Source organism: Conger conger, chromosome 2 (assembly GCF_963514075.1).
Source record: "Conger conger chromosome 2, fConCon1.1, whole genome shotgun sequence".
Taxonomy (NCBI): domain Eukaryota; kingdom Metazoa; phylum Chordata; class Actinopteri; order Anguilliformes; family Congridae; genus Conger; species Conger conger.
In genome coordinates, this window is record NC_083761.1 from 17492744 (window position 1) to 17508779 (window position 16036).

Consider the following 16036-nt stretch of genomic DNA (forward strand, 5'->3'; position numbering starts at 1 on the left):
AATTACGTTCCCCTCCCTTGTCTGCAAGTGTCAATGTGGTATTAAATCCGTATTTAATACTGAACCCCATTAGTAAAATACCAGTACAGTATAGTGTAGGCTACTTAGCTACCATAATATTTCCAACCCTCAAGTTACACACACCAATCAATATGCTGACAGTGATTAGTCAGAGTACCCTATTTATTTCCAACTGTAGTTTTTTAAAGGTGTGTAGGCTTTGTAAATTAGGAGTCAACTGCTGACACGCTTGTGGTGATAAAAGCCACGCGAACGAACTGCTGGCACACCTGCCGAGCCCTTCCCTCCTCAGCTGAACGACTAAACATTTCTCACACCTTAGCGACAGAAAACCTAAGTCAGCCACCTTACAACGTTCAGAGGTCTCTTGTGAGAAGTAAAACAAATAAATAGCAGTTTCTTGACATAAAAACAACTTGCGTCAACAGCTTTTTGCAGCCAAATATAATAATTTGTTGTTTGCTTGCCTCCTTTTTTGCTGAGGTTTTTAAGAATGCAAAGAAACCCGTATTTTTCAATCTTCAATATTTTTTGGTGTCATTGAAAAAATAAACATTGGATATAGCATTACACAATGAAAATGTATTGCTATATTTTGAAAAATACACAAATACATTACACAATATTACACATTACACAACATTTTTTGCCAAATATATTTTTTCAGATACACTCCACTGAGACTAATATGTGTATTTTGTAATACATTCCTAAATAGTGCTCAATGCCTCCAGATAAATAATGTACTGTACATTTTAGGTGTCTTATTTCACAAAGTTGGTGCATGTATACACAGATTATTACGTAATACATGTATGGACTGTGGTTGCACACAGTATTATCAAGTATATGGGACTTCAGTTTATTAAGTACTTGTACAAGTGGAGTTACATATACTTAATAATATTGCATACACACACTGTAATCAAATAAATCCAATGTTTCCTTTTTTGAGACTAACATTGTAAGGTATAGTTTGTTTTACAACTGGTATTTCTCCCAAGTGGTGATCACAAAGTGGAATAATTTACGAACTGGATGAACAAAAAAAAAACCTCTATTTGCTATTTATTACATAAAACTTGCAGAGTACAAACATAAATAGTCAAAGGCTTAAAGTTATGTCCCTTTCCACATAGATCCAACTGACACCTACATCTGATGTAGGCTTTACAAAAATATGTATTATATAATGACATGCATTTCAAATAAAATATTTAAATGACAAAAGAAAGCAGAAAGATAGTTTTGAAGTATGTCTCATTCACTACATCCAGTGTGTGAAGTATCCATAAATCTAGCATTTCGAATATGCTATTAGGACGGAGAAATACAACATTTTTGACACACTGAAGATAATAAAATCTATGAATAAAACATACAAAATCAAGAGGAAAATCCATTGATGAGGCAATTCAGCAGTAATCAGTTACAATGAGTCACAGGTGAATAAGATTAACTGGATGGCAGCATGACCCACAGCAGGGACGGTAGAGTGGCTTTGGGGTGTCAAAGACGCAGGTCCAGGAGACAGACAGCACAGTCACTGCAGAGCTTGTGCAATCACACCGGACAGGTCCTGGGCCGTGGGCTTCTCTGCCGAGCAGCTCACACAAAGTCCCTGAGCCACCATGGCATCTGCTGTAGTAGGTCCTATGGCTGCAAACTGGAAGACAAATGGTTCGGATCAGTGGCATTGATAATGGCCTTATGCAGAGGCCTTAGTGGCCTACAGCACCACATAAACTAGGGGCGACATTGGACCAGGTGGTAAGAGCAGTTGTCTGGCAGTCAGAGGGTTGCCGGTTTGATCCCGTCCTGGGTGAGTCGAAGCGTCCCTGAGCAAGACATCCAACCCCCAATTGCTCCTGACGAGCAGGTTGGTGCATTGCATGGCAATGACTGTGTGCATGAATGGGTGAATGAGAAGCATCAATTGTACAGCCCTTTGGATAAAGGTGCTATATAAATGCAGACATTTATACTTAGGTAACCTTTTCATTAGTGACACGTGTAAGCTAGCTTTAACGTCTCTGTAATTAAAATATCCTTGTTCTTTTTGTGGATTTTCATTAAAGATTCAGAAAAATTATAATTGGAACATACTGAAGCCAGTCAGGACAGAGGGCAGCAGCGCTAGCTGACACTGCTCCCTTTCTGTTTTATTAGACTTGCTGTTCAATATTTAAGCCAAATTTGAATGCACATCACTAGAAAAAGGTTGTTTAAACAAAACCTGGCAAGTACACTGGATGTAATTTCCCACCCACGCGTTATTTAGAAATGCAAACGGACTTTAAAAGGGGATTCAACCTTCAAAGGTTTGTGAGGTACGCACTAGAGAACTTCATGATTGTGACCAAGGTCAAAGTATGGTTTCTGGTGTCATGGAAACGGCGTGAGTTGCTGATGCATTTTTTGAGGATCACTACAATGAAACAAACACAGTCCTTCAGAATTGTTAATGCTGGGAAATGCTATCATGATTTTAAATGTTCATAATTTCTGTGCCTTGTACCTCTCTAAAAAAATAGCATTCTCTGGAACAGAAAAAAAAAATCCATTCCATTCCAAAATAGCATTGTGGTTTGTCATATGACATTTTAAACCAAGTTTTTTTTCAGTGTTCAGTTACGTGTCATTGACAGTACATAAGGCTGAATGAGAATTTTCAATTAGAAAGCCAAAATGACAAATAACTCATATGAGGCAACATAATTCAGACCTTTCAATCCCTTACATTTGTAGTGACAATTATTTGGTTAATGCTTCTGAACAATAGTGAAACCAAATTAGTTTCTGTAATTGCAGATGCTTTAACAGTAGGTATATTTGAGCAGCTTGATGAACTATTCCCCTTCATATACCACCGAATGTTCTTCTGTATCATTTTTGTTGCAAATCATACATTTAATTTAATTTGGGCATTTGTTATTGTTTAATTTATAAATGCTGTCAAAAATACTGTTTAATGTTAGGCATTGCTCTGGAAAGACAATTCGCGGATCTTACCCTTAAACTTGACAGAAGGCCCTCAAACTGTATAATGTACTGTAGTTATATTATTTATGTCCAAAGTTAAAGTATTTTGGATCTTGTGCAATGTAGAAGCAGAAAATCACGTTGGCATAATATTTGAGTGAAAAGCTCAAATCTACTTATGTGTGTATTTCTGACATAATGTGTAAATAAATTATGCAATGCTACACTGTACGTTATATAGTACAAAAATAAAGATAGTCCTTTTCTTCCAAGTGCACCCAGCAAAATCTCTAATACGCCGAAATATTGAACAGCATCAAATCATGACCTAAGTCATTCATTATTCAGAAAATAACTGGGCTTTCTTACATTAACAGCAAATCCTGAACTGGAGAAAACAATCTCTGGGTGAAATTGGCAATAAACCTCACATGACGTTGTCCCCTTTCTTGGGGATGACAAGACGCCTGGGGTCACTCCCTTCTATCAGCCCGACAAAATTTTTGTGAACTAAAAGCATACCAGCTGGGGGACGTGAAAGAAACAGGTCCTAAAAAAAGGTCCTTTATGCGGGGCCGCATCTGCACATTTCAATGCCATTCCCATGTCAGTTGTACAATTACATCATCAAACCCTAGTCACAAATAATCTAAATACATTTTCTATGAGTGATAATTACATCCTAATAATGAACTGTAACTTAAACTTAGTTCATGTGCCCTAGCATAATTAAATACTGCATATATATATAAGGGGCATATATTTCAAAGTACAATCAAGTAATTTACAGTTATTTCCTCTGATAACTGCCCCTTGTTACTTTTAAGACTTTCATACTGTCTAATCCTGCTTATTCCAATTTGTATTATAGTTGATGTTTGATGTCATATTTTATCCAAGATAATGTAATGAATCGAATAATACACTCAGTGTGCCCTATATTAGGTAGACCGGTACGCCTGCTTGCTTATACAAATATCTAATCAGCTAGTCATGTGGCAGCAGCTAAATCTATAAAATCATACAGACATGGTCAAGAGGTTCAGCTGTTTTTTAGACCAAATGTCAGAATTGGGAAGAAAAGTGATCTAAGTGAATTTCACCATGGAATGATTAATGGTATTTTGGTATTGTGGTATTTTTACGCACAACAGTCTACAGCACAACATCCAGGAGGCAACAGTTCTGTGGCAAAAATACTGTCAATCATTGTTAATGAGAGAGTTCAGAGGAGAAGGGCCAGACTGGTTGAAGCTGACAGGAAGGTGACAGTAACGCATCACAACAGTGATATGCAGAAGAGCATCTCTGAACACACAATGCGTCAAACCTCTAAGTGTATAGGCTACAGCAGCAGAAAACCAAAAATAAGTCTAATAAATACCTAATAAAGTGCTCACTGAGTGTATAAAGAATTGATACTTAAACCAAAATGTTACAAACTCTGACAGGTGGCTTGCCTTACGTGCAGTTCTCACTCAACTAGCACACTGTCATTGATTTGGTTCAGGATTCTTGTGCGCTAATGAGTACATTGTGACAAAAGCCAGAGAAAATAACACAACACATTTCTAAGGCTCTTGACATTCTTAAAGGCGACTTAACTGTCTCCGTAGCACAGTGACAGTTCTGCTATGGGTCTATATGGAGCATTTCTGCCTGTGATTATACACAGTAGGGCTCATCCAATGAGAATGGAGGAGGAACATAGAATAAGTGTCACTTTTCTGTCCTAGGTTAGCATTCATTCTGAGTAGACATAGGGGCAAGGGTGCCGAATAGTGTGCACACACAACACTGATTGAGAAGTCATGGGTATATTCTGAAGCAGCAGTACGATCATGCATTAATCTCTGTCTGTTCTGACTGAACACACAATGCATTTCATCTTTGAATAAAAAATAAATCCTGTCAACAAACAGTGTTGGATATAATGTACATTATCCAGGTGGCTAAAATGTGTGGTATGTACAAAATGCACTGTTCTCTGAAGAAAATAAACGTAATTGTAAACGTGTTTCTTCATGTGCATTAGCAGCATCATGTTGATGTCATGTTACAAGCTGAGTTATAAACCCACCCAACCAATGCTCAATGTAGGGAATCAAAAAAGAGCACAGGGCTAAGCAATGTTTTGTTTCATATGCCATGTGTCTTTACACTCTAATGGTAGCACATCGGTATTGTATTGTCAAACAAGTGTCCACATTGACCTTGAAAAAAGCAAAGCAATGTGCTTTCTAAGGCCGAGAGTAGACTGTACCTTTATCTCATTCAACTTCTCTCCTGCCAGCCTCCTCACAACATCCAAGCAAAACTTTACTCCAGACGGGCTGAAGAAGGCAATACTCGCTGGCACACCCTGCACATATGAGGAAAACCAAAGCTCTGTTTTTACCTCAAAATAAATAATACCAGAGAATGAAACTATAGAAACTAATATTGTATCACACCTGACTTACTCACAGATATATGCTGCAGTTACATATACATACTGTAGCTATTACTAATAAAATTAATAGGAGAGTATAACCCTACTCAAAATGAATTATGTGACTTCGCTAATGTGTTACAGAACCTTGTCTCTTTAAGTGTAACACATATTTTGTGAGTGTGTGTATGTGTGTGTGACACAGGGTAGAGTGTTTACTCTTTGGGGAAATGTGTGGAAGATATTTGACATCTGGAGCATTTGAGACACGTGTGAATGGCTCTGACAGTGTAGACAGAAACATGATACATACTGTCAGCTCTGTTAACACACCTGCCTATCTCCTGTAACCTCTGATAATCCTGATTAGGACAGTCTACCTGCTTGGAGAAATAGTCCATCAGATTCTTCTCAAGGTTTGGATGCTCAGTTGTTTGATAGACTGTCAAAGTTTCCAGTGGCACTCCTAGATAAATAGTTTCATTATATACATTATTTCCTCAGTACTTCCACAATTTTTATGAGCCAAAAACTAAACTGTAAGTAATGGCTCCAGTGACACAGAACAGAAAAAGTGAGTGGATTTAACTCAAAAAACTACCCGGCTTTAACAATGCGTTAACAACATCGTTGTTTAGAGACTCTGAAAATATACTAAGAAGTAGAGAGAAAGCTACCCAGACAAAAAGAGCACAGACATTTCATGTAATATTAACCTAAAGCATTACCATTTTCTCTCAGTGCTGTAGGAAGCACTTCCCTTTTAATTGATCCACAAGGAAAGAAGAACGGCAAAGTGCTGGTGTCTTCCTCTGCAATAAGAATGTTATTACAATATTATTGCAGTAAGTATAATGTACGTTTACTGGTGCCAGTTAGTAACCTTGTTTAAAGCTTGAAGGCAGTTTATTGTTAAGATTTACAGTATAAATAATTCACAAATTCTGACCAAGTTTTCTTACTTTCAAGGATAAAGCGTGAAAGCACATCAGCATTTCCAGTTTCCTCTCCCTGTGGAATCAGACCCAGCTCTTCCACTAGACAAAGGTGGGGAAAAAAAGAAAAATGACAATGAGAACAAATCACCTACACGTCTACAACTGGCACCCACATATGTAACGTGTGTGAATAAAGCAAACACAAAGGCTTTGATTGTTTAGCTCGATTGAGTTTTAAAGCAAGTGTGATTCACTGACAGGTAGCACCTCAAAAGCTTCTGTTTACATAAGACAATACTGTACTGCAGCATTACAGCGATCAACAAACAAAATAAATCCTTTTTTCTGAGCGAGATGAAAAATCAGTTCATGCAACCTGAGATGAAGTTTTTCTCTAATTAGCATGTCCCATCTGTGTGAAATTACTCAAATTAATGACCCCTTTTAGCGTACAATGTGCAGGTTTCACATTAAAATATCTCAACCAGCAGGACTTGATATTAAGGGCTTGATTCAATATAACTTCATAGCCTCATTATTTTGTTCATTTCACCGAATTCATAAGTGCGAAAATTGGTGAAATGAAGCTTGCGAACAGCTCCAAACGTAGTCTACATGGGGGTCGTTTTTAGCTGCGTTTACACAGACAGGTAACACGGTGACAGAGGCGTTGCCGCTAGGCTCAAATGTGGAGAAAAGCAGAGGGATTAACCTGCGATTAGCGCAAACCTGCGGGGATGACTCATTACATGTCGCACTCGGCTTTTATTTGCGCTAACAGGCTACAGCCGTACGGAGCGGTTGAGGAATTCGGAGAGGGGGATTTTTTTTGGCACCGCAAAAGCAGCAGCAGGAGGATTAGACAGGCACAAAGAGGCTGGGGACGAGGGGGCTCCGCCTGCCACCCCTGGCAAGACAAGCGACAAGTTTCTGGTGCTCTTTTTTTGACAGTAAACTGTCACTCGTGGAAAACCAATTTCCAGCTGAACCGTGGCAAGTGATAATCACATTGACACATTTGTGCAGGATGCAGGTGCCTGTCACAGAGAGGGCTTCTTCAATTAGCAGCTCATCAGCTAATGTGTTAAAGAGACAGGCACTCAGGGACCTACGGATCCCAGCTACTGCCAGGCCTAGTAAGAGAACTAGAGTGCAGCAACTGATGGCACCAGTGGTACATGCAATTTGAGGTTTCCTCCTGTATAATCTGTAAACGAGACTCTTATCATAAGCAGTGAATGTATGCAGGGACCTGGCATCTGACTGAACACATGTCCTTGTTTTATAATTAGTCAATTATGCTTTGCAAATTACAAAGGAACATCAGGATGTCATAAAATTTATATCATAAGGAACTCCTTTACTATATTCACCTGTTCACCAGTGCTGAGTGAGGCCCTTTAATGCAAGCCCACTTAACCCCATTTATGTCAAGTATATATTTCAGGTACATGTTTTGTAGATATTTTTGCTGCAATATTAGACTTGAAAGGGAAAGATTTATTTTGCCATTTTAAAACAGTGGTTTGAGAGCACTTGAGAAGAGCGGCTTTTTTGAACAAATGAAATAAAGCAAGAACAACACACCCAAGGCTGCTGTAGCCTTCCCCACAACATAGATGGATTTTTCATTCCATTTGTCCTTTGTAGTGCTGATCCACACTGCAAGACACAAAAAGAGCCAAATAAAGAAATATAACACTGCAACACAAAAAGGGTTTCTGAGACCTAAGTATCACTTTACTTCACCAATTTCATTTTGAACTAAGCACGTCGAGTTTGTTTATTTTGCTTTCAGTTCCATGACAATAAAAAGAGATTGACGGTGAACATGATAAGACATATGCTACCATATGATTAAATAGCTGTCAAGAAATAATTTGCCTGACTGTTTGGATATATTTCCATTATTGTCCATGTTTTCACAAAGCCTGTGGTAAAATGGCACTACAATTAGCAGACATACATTTACATATATACATATGCATTATTGCAGATTCCCAGTGGTAGATTAGCGATAACATTTCAGGGCCTACACAATGTAACACCTGCTTCGATCACCGGAACTGTCGACAGAACATTCTATTTTCATTAAACTGCAATGTAAAAGGCTGATGTTTGGAGTAATGGGGTGGAATTAGTAAACAGGCGAAACAAAACATTTCAAAGCCACACAGAAACACGGCAAAATTACCTCTAAATGTCTTTAAAAAATGTGCTCTGTTTTTCCCTATCAGTTTGCCTGTATTCAGTCAGGTGGTGGTCAGAATACAATGGCATAAATATCCCAGGTGTTTGTTTGTAAAAAGAAGATGACATTATAAAAACCTTTGCTGGTGTTATCGCTGCCATTATCATGCAAGGTATACAGCTCTATTGGGCATATTGTTAGAGGAATTCAATGGCAGCGACAGCACTAATGAGTAAAATGATATTTTACATCAACACTAAATGAGAGTGTGGAGAAAACAGAAACAAATGCAATCATAAAATCTATTAACATATAAGGCATACAAATAGTATAGGGATTGTGATTATATTTGGAGCTAAATGCATATCTTCTGTAAATGGGAGGATCACTGCAACGATCAGGACCATGACAAATTGTTGAAGAGACAAAGAAAAGCTCTCTCAAAATGCACTGTAATGTATTTCCTTCTAAAGCCACTACTTCTGGTCACTAATTAAAAACTGGATGTATTTGCCAAAAAGAGCAGAATGTCAAACAAATAAACTGTTTAGCCCCCCCAGTTAACCTGTCTTTATAAAAGATTTTAGGAAACCTGCTAACTGTGGTTAATGCTGACATCTATAGGATGTTCAAAGCTAATGCAATATTACACAATCTACCCTTCTGAGAAGCTTGCAAGATGTCCATGTGTCAAATAAGATGCCATTGAACAGTGATCATACCTTGTATGCTCTTTCACAAATTCATTCTGACAACCAAAAGATTTGAACCATTGGAGACTGATAATAATCCAGGGAACTGTATACTCTCTGGTTCATTGAGTTCCACTTGCTATCACTTGAGTTACAGTGTATTCTGTTGGCGCTTTGAGCATAGTAATAGTAGAGATTCAGTGTAGGGTCCAACATCTTGACATAAGAATCCTAGGTTACCTGCTGACTTGCATTAATTCACTGAACACTAATCCTATCACGAGACAGCTGCTCACCTTCCCTGTTATTCCCTTCCAGACACATTCTGACAGCCTCCACTGCTCTCGGACTGGTAAAAATAAGCCCTCCATGTTTTTCTGGCTGAAAAAGCTGAAACAAAACAATAGACTTCATTACAATTACAAGAGCCAATACTACTACTACAACTACTACTACTACTACTACAAATAATAATAATAATATGAAGAAGAAGAAGAAGAAGAAGAAGCATTATCATCATCCTAATATGTTTTCCTGACAGTAATAGGTTAACTGTAAATGGGTTTCATTATTCACAATTAAAAATGGGGAAAGGTATTTACCCTGTCTGACAATGCATTCAAGGACACAAATTTAAAAGACAAAACCGGAATCAATGTAGGTTTGAGTCCATATGATGTCAGCTCCTAAAATGTCAAAAAGTATAAAAGTTAGTAGGAATTCAGTAAATACTAAAATAATGACAGTGCTAACAACAACAACAACAACAACAACAACATAAAAGAACATTACGACTACAAGTCTTTGCCCAGCTGAAAAAAAAAAAAGCTGGTCATTTCAAACCGGTCAAGATGGGTTTTACACCAGGGCGTAGTGCATTCCCAAATTTGACTTAAAACAAAAGACTTTAATACGAAAATGTTTTAAAGGAAGGATCAAAATGTAACTGGAATCTTGTTGCAGTAGTTGGCATAGGGACATACATGGTGAGCCCAACAAAATATTTTACACAAACAATATCGCAAGACCGTAAGTATGCAGTATGCTTTGTTGTACGTCGCTCTGGATAAGAGCGTCTGCTAAATACCACGTAATGTAATGTCATGTAATATTAATCGCATTTACCTTAACATAAGGATCAGGACCGGAATTTCCGTCTCGCGGCTCTTTAAGCAGCAACACGTTCATTTTGCCAGAATATTCAATGTCCTAATGGGTGCTTTACATCAAAATGAAGAGGAATTATGTAAAGTGGAGAGAAAACCTAAAATAAAAACCCAGTTACACACAAGGGGTATTACGGCGAAATTGAGGAGCATAATCGGGAAGGACGAGACACGCCCAATGACAATGTTATCTTCGGATAGCAGAATGGGTGGTTATATTTGACTTCGACCCAAGCCAAGCTACAGTATTACACTATATTATTAGCTATATACTGAGTATGTGGCGTTTGTGTTACCACTAATGCATACGTATTGACTCCTCAGCGGATTTGGACATAAAATGTACCTAGCTAGTCTATAGCTACTAAGCAAGATTAATTAGCGTAACAAGCGCTTGACATAGGTGTTTCATTTGCTGACTAGTACGTTTACGGAACAGCACATAACACAGTCAGCGAACAGGCAAGCTACAATAACAAGAATAGCAAGCTGACTAACGACTAGGCTCAACAACGTGGTTGTTTTATTATTTACCGTTAAAATAGTGCTTTATTTTATGCCCCACTAGTAAAGTATAATCTGGAAAGGCAGAGAGCTAATTTAACATACTTGTTCGAATATTCTTGCCATTCTTTCAGAACAGGAGGACAGCTGTTACAACAATAGCATTTTGCAGTCGTCTTGCGACTAAAGTCGGAAGTAGATAGGCTAAAGGGGGGAGTATATCGTCTTAAAATTTACACAAACTTGTAATAAAGTATTTCTTATGCACGAAATATGAATGACATACGTGCAGTTCTTTATAAAGTTTGTATTTTGAACGTACAATCCATAATCTATTTAATGTGGTTACGTTTATGTTGATGCCACCATATATCACACCCACATCCCTACCAATTGGTTTATTCGAAAAAGGAGACATTACGGCTCAAAACATGCGCTATTTAAAATAGCAACGCCATAGTGATTTGAGCCAATATGGCAGACTCAGTGTCACAGTTTCGTAGACCTGTCCCCTCTACAAAGCACTGCACATGACCCTTGACTTTTCAGTCGTGTCTGACTCCTGGTTAACAGCATGGCATCTTTACCTAAAAGGCGAGCTGTGGGCATAGGTGAGAATCCCGAAGACAGGGAAAATGAAAGCTCGAGTGAAGGATCACAAAATCATAGCGATTCGGGAGAAGAGGACAGCAATGACTCTGATGAAGAAATTAATGAGGTTGGTTTCCTGCAACGTAGATGTCGGTTTCCAGGGCCTACCTAGCTATGTTGCCATTTACAAGATAGCTAGGTAGCTAGCGCTAGTGTTGAAGTTGGCTAGCTTGAGATTCATCTTGAGATGGTTCGTTCACATGAGCTAGTAAAATTACCTGGTAGCTAGCTAAGCATTTACGCCACGTGCTAGGTAATTAACTTCACAGGGTGGTTAGCAAGTTAGTTAGCTAGCAGCAGTATTCGCAGCCTCATACGCTCGTAAATCGTTAACTAATAAGAAACAAGCTAGGCTAACGTTAGCTAGCAAATTTGGTGGCAAATTAAGCGAATCCGCAATTAGCTAGCATTTGTCGTTGGGCTAGTTTGTTTATGACATTTTGATGGGTAGGTTTCACATTAGCTAAGCATTTAGCGTCAGTCTATATATTAGCCTAAGTGAAATGTGTGTGGCTAACTGAAATAACTTGCCGGTGAAGTTACCGGATGGTCTTTGGCAGCTCACGTTACAGTAAGTTAACGTTATAAGCATCCCGTGCCTTAAAAAAGTGCTTAAACTAAGTGGTAACAACTGGTGATGAATAGCTCGCATCTCCTGAACCTGGACATTGCCCACTCAATTTGATGTGCAGTGTTTTGATGTCGGCTCGCTTCACAGCTGCATTTGCGTCATTTCAGGAGGTCACTGTCGATTTCGAGGCGCATACCATTTCCGACAACGATCACAATGGGATAAAGAAACTTCTGCAACAGGTACAGTTTGTGGGAGAGGGGTGTGTAAGTGTGAGGTTTTGTGATGTTTGGTTTCAAGCAAGGTGACTGATGTAGCTTCTGGGGGGTTTAATTCAAATTATTGCCGCTAAAATGGCTATATGTTTAAAGTGAATGAAATGCACTGTAAATACACATGTTCAGATTGCACTTTGTTTATTCTCACAGCTGTTCTTGAAAGCCCATGTAAATACGTCAGAACTGACAGACATCATCATCCAGCAGAATCACATTGGAAGTGTCATCAGGGTAAGGCACACATGTAGCCACTGCAATTGGAAATGACAAAATAATTGGAATGAAATGCATGCAAAATAATGAGCTAAAAACTACCCATGTGGTGTCATTGATTTTGATTGCCACAGATTTTGTTATTAAGTTTTTACATTTCTCTCGCAAGCAAGCGGAGGTACCAGAGGACAGTGACGAGGAGGATCCGGACGAAGTCTTTGGGTTCATAAGCCTGCTGAACCTAACTGAAAGAAAGGTAGATGGACATTGTAGAGAATATCTTAAATACCAGCGAGCATTTTTATAAGATTTGCATTTAATGGTTAGGAACTAAAATGCTAATTCAAGGAGATCCCAGGGTGGAAGTATTGTCGTGCAGGTGTAACTGATTCAGTAGCATGAGCGATCGCCTGCTGCACTAGGTGCTGTCACCCCCTAGAGTCGGAAGGGTAGTACTGCCTATTCCATCTGTTCGCGACCTTGGATTTTTAGCATAGTAGCATAATCGTACAGCGTTGTGTTCCATTTGCTGGTAATGTCCATGGTTCAAACCTGTCCCAGTTAGAGCAGTTAAATTTTTAAGTACATACTAGCCTAGTAATATCACTTAGTTTTTATTGCAAGAATCAATTCACTGCACAAATTAAGTGACCATTGTTCTGTAAATCACTGCTTGTTTTTGGTGAATAGACCTATGGGCCCTTTTAAATGGAGTGTGTGTGTGTGTTTGTGTGCACAGGGAGTCCAGTGCGTGGAGCAGGTGAAAGACCTGGTCCTGAGTCAGTGTGCGAAGTATTGTCGCCACAGCGAGGCAGAGCAACTGGAGGAGACCCTGAATGACACCAGCAAGTCTGTGGGTCTGCTACTGAGCGAGCGCTTCATCAACGTGCCCCCTCAGATCGCTCTGCCCCTTCACAAACAGCTCCTGTGAGTTCCCCTCAGCTACACAGTCCACCATTTCTGGGCTCTTCCTATTCCATTTCATTGCACACTGCGTTACAGAGGCTTAGGCCTGTGAAACTAGGGCATTTTGGGTAGGAAAATGCTTCTGAATCGTGGAGAACAAAGTAGTTTATGAGCATTTCTTGGGGGGCTTTAGAGATGGGCTATATTCTGAGGTGAAGACTTTATCCAAGTGAATGTTTCATGTCCTGTCTGTTTTTCAATATAGCCAAAAAGCAGTCAAACTGAGTGGCAATCCTTAGTTTGTATTTTATTGCTTTAAAAATGCTTTTAATTGATCGCACAGCATTCTTAGTTACTGTTTGTCCCAAGGAAATGGAAATTTGAAAACCCCAAAACGTCTATTGTAAGGGAAGAATTGAAATGTTATAATAAGGATTTTAATTTTTCTTTGTGAACACAAATACAGCCTGCATTCTTTTTCTCTAGTGGAACGCAGTGAAGAGTTAACGGTATAATTAACTGATTAAACAGTTTTCAGCAGTCATCCTTTTTTAGGGCAATAAACAGATAGAGAAATGAGAGGAAAACCCAGGCAGCTCCTCTCGCTTCAGTGCTTTGTTTATGGTAATATTGTTGTGTGCAAGCAGAGTTGTCTCCTAATGAATCCGTGTCAGCAATGCGCTGCTAATGTGGTCACATGGCCTCGTAATGCCTTATGTAATGCTCCGCCATGGAACTAGGGCACCTCGCACCAGATGGACTGCCTTGTTATTGAGTCCAAAACTCCTGTTGGTCAAATCCCTTTAATGCAGAAACAAATATGTAGTGCTTATCCCGGGCATTAAGAGTCCCGTCGCATGCTCCGTGTCTGAGGTTTCGGCAATGTGTTTGATTCAGGGCGGAGATGGCGGAGGCCCAGAGGACCAACAAGCCCAGTGGAAAGTGCCATTACTGCCTCATGATCTGCAAGACCTGCAAGGAGGCCAAGAAGAGCATCCAGGGGACGGGAGGACCCCAGAAGGAGGAGCTGATGTTCGCGAACGCAGAGGAGGAGTTTTTTTACGAGGTACACAGACACCGGGTGCCTGTTGCTTCCTTGTCTCAACAAATCACACTTCACATTTGTTCCCATCTCTGGTGCTCTGGTGGTTGTTTAATATGAATACCGCTGTCCCATTCCAGAAAACTAATTTGTGAAGGCAAATTCTACATTTCCATATAACTCACAAAACAAGAACTGTTGGAAGAATTGTTCATGATGTCAGACTTGAGGAATAGATGAGTCATTGAACAATGCCAGCAGCTGCAAGACTTTATATCAAAAAAAAAATCTGAAATTTGAATGTGTTTGGAATGTTCTGTTCGAAAGTACATATAGGACTCAATAGGCAAAATTTATTTGCTTTACTGGTAGTTAATGTCAGTCATTTTTCAACTGAATTTAACTATATACACACAGCATCTAGAGACACACTTTTTTCAGTAATTTCTTGATTTCACAATTTCCCTCCAAGCTTTTTTGTATTTTGAAAACCAACAGAAATATTGGAAAACTGCAACATCAGAATCCGAAAGTGAGTTTGATTATGTTTCCATTGTGGACACACCAGGAACACCATCACTGTAGGCCAGGCAACATAAAATCACAGTCCTCGAGGAGCGAAAGATTGCTAGTTTTCCACCCTCCCTTTACCTGGGAGCCAGGTGTGAAGACAGCCTGGCCAATCGGTAGCACTAATTTTTCACTTAATTACCCAGGAGAAAAGAAAACCAGGGCTGGATTCGATTCGAGGCCAGGTTTGATTATCCCTGCTGTGGGCATTCATTTCCGTTCCTGCCTCTCATTTTTACATCCTCCCTTTGCAGCAAGCTGTGGTGAAGTTCAACTACTCCGTCCAAGAGGAAGCGGACTCCTGCCTGACTGGACGGTGGTCCTTCGACGACGTCCCCATGAAACCATACCGCACGGTCATGCTGATCCCCATGGACCGGATGGATGCCATTATGGACAAACTCAAAGAATACTTGACCGTGTGAACAGGAAGCATTGCTCAACCGTTTAGGGTTTGGGCACTTTTCATGCCCACAGTTATGTGGATATTCTCAGGTTACTGTGTAAACCAGGGGGACATGTTGGGACATTCTCTTGTAGCTTGTAGAGCCTTATCCTTAATGTTGAGTAACGCATTTATCCCAGAATACATATTTTCCTTTGTTAAACCGTGCATTTCTTAATTTCGATGACAGAGGGTGAGGCAATTGCAACAATTTTATGTTTTCGTTTTAAACTATAGTTTGTAAGGGAAAAGGCCTTATGCAAGTTGGTTTGAAAGTCTCCCTCGGAAATATACCCTGTAACAGATCTTTGAGTAAGTCATGCAAAAATATTTGTATTGAAAATCAAGAAATGATATGGCACATGTCTGCATATGTATGGAATGTGTTATTAAAATACATTTGTGGTAATGGCATTTCCTGTTGGAGTCTGGAAT

At 39.3% G+C, this 16036-nt stretch overlaps 2 protein-coding genes across 5 annotated transcripts; one reads left to right on the plus strand and one right to left on the minus strand.

Annotated features, from left to right (window-relative positions):
• Positions 1–588: 588 nt before the first annotated feature.
• uros (uroporphyrinogen III synthase) lies at positions 589–11110 on the minus strand. 4 transcript variants are annotated; one of them, XM_061232901.1, is made up of 10 exons: positions 11031–11110; positions 10381–10474; positions 9858–9941; positions 9552–9645; positions 7960–8034; positions 6397–6471; positions 6163–6246; positions 5815–5900; positions 5267–5365; positions 589–1687 (listed from the first exon to the last, which is right to left on the minus strand). In XM_061232901.1, the coding sequence occupies exons 2-10, from the start codon at positions 10441–10443 to the stop codon at positions 1565–1567; spliced, it is 783 nt and encodes a 260-aa protein (XP_061088885.1). In that variant the 5' UTR covers positions 10444–10474; positions 11031–11110; the 3' UTR covers positions 589–1564. The 4 variants fall into 4 exon arrangements, 3 of the variants coding, with proteins under 3 accessions (XP_061088885.1, XP_061088886.1, XP_061088887.1); XM_061232902.1 differs by having other exon boundaries at positions 10381–10519; positions 11031–11102; XM_061232903.1 differs by having other exon boundaries at positions 10956–11081.
• Positions 11111–11455: 345 nt separating this feature from the next.
• Positions 11456–16015, plus strand: bccip (BRCA2 and CDKN1A interacting protein). Its single transcript, XM_061232100.1, has 7 exons — positions 11456–11643; positions 12315–12389; positions 12576–12656; positions 12808–12894; positions 13378–13565; positions 14442–14610; positions 15411–16015. Exons 1-7 carry the CDS (start codon positions 11500–11502, stop codon positions 15579–15581), a joined length of 915 nt encoding a protein of 304 aa, XP_061088084.1. The 5' UTR covers positions 11456–11499; the 3' UTR covers positions 15582–16015.
• The last annotated feature ends 21 nt before the right edge of the window (positions 16016–16036 follow it).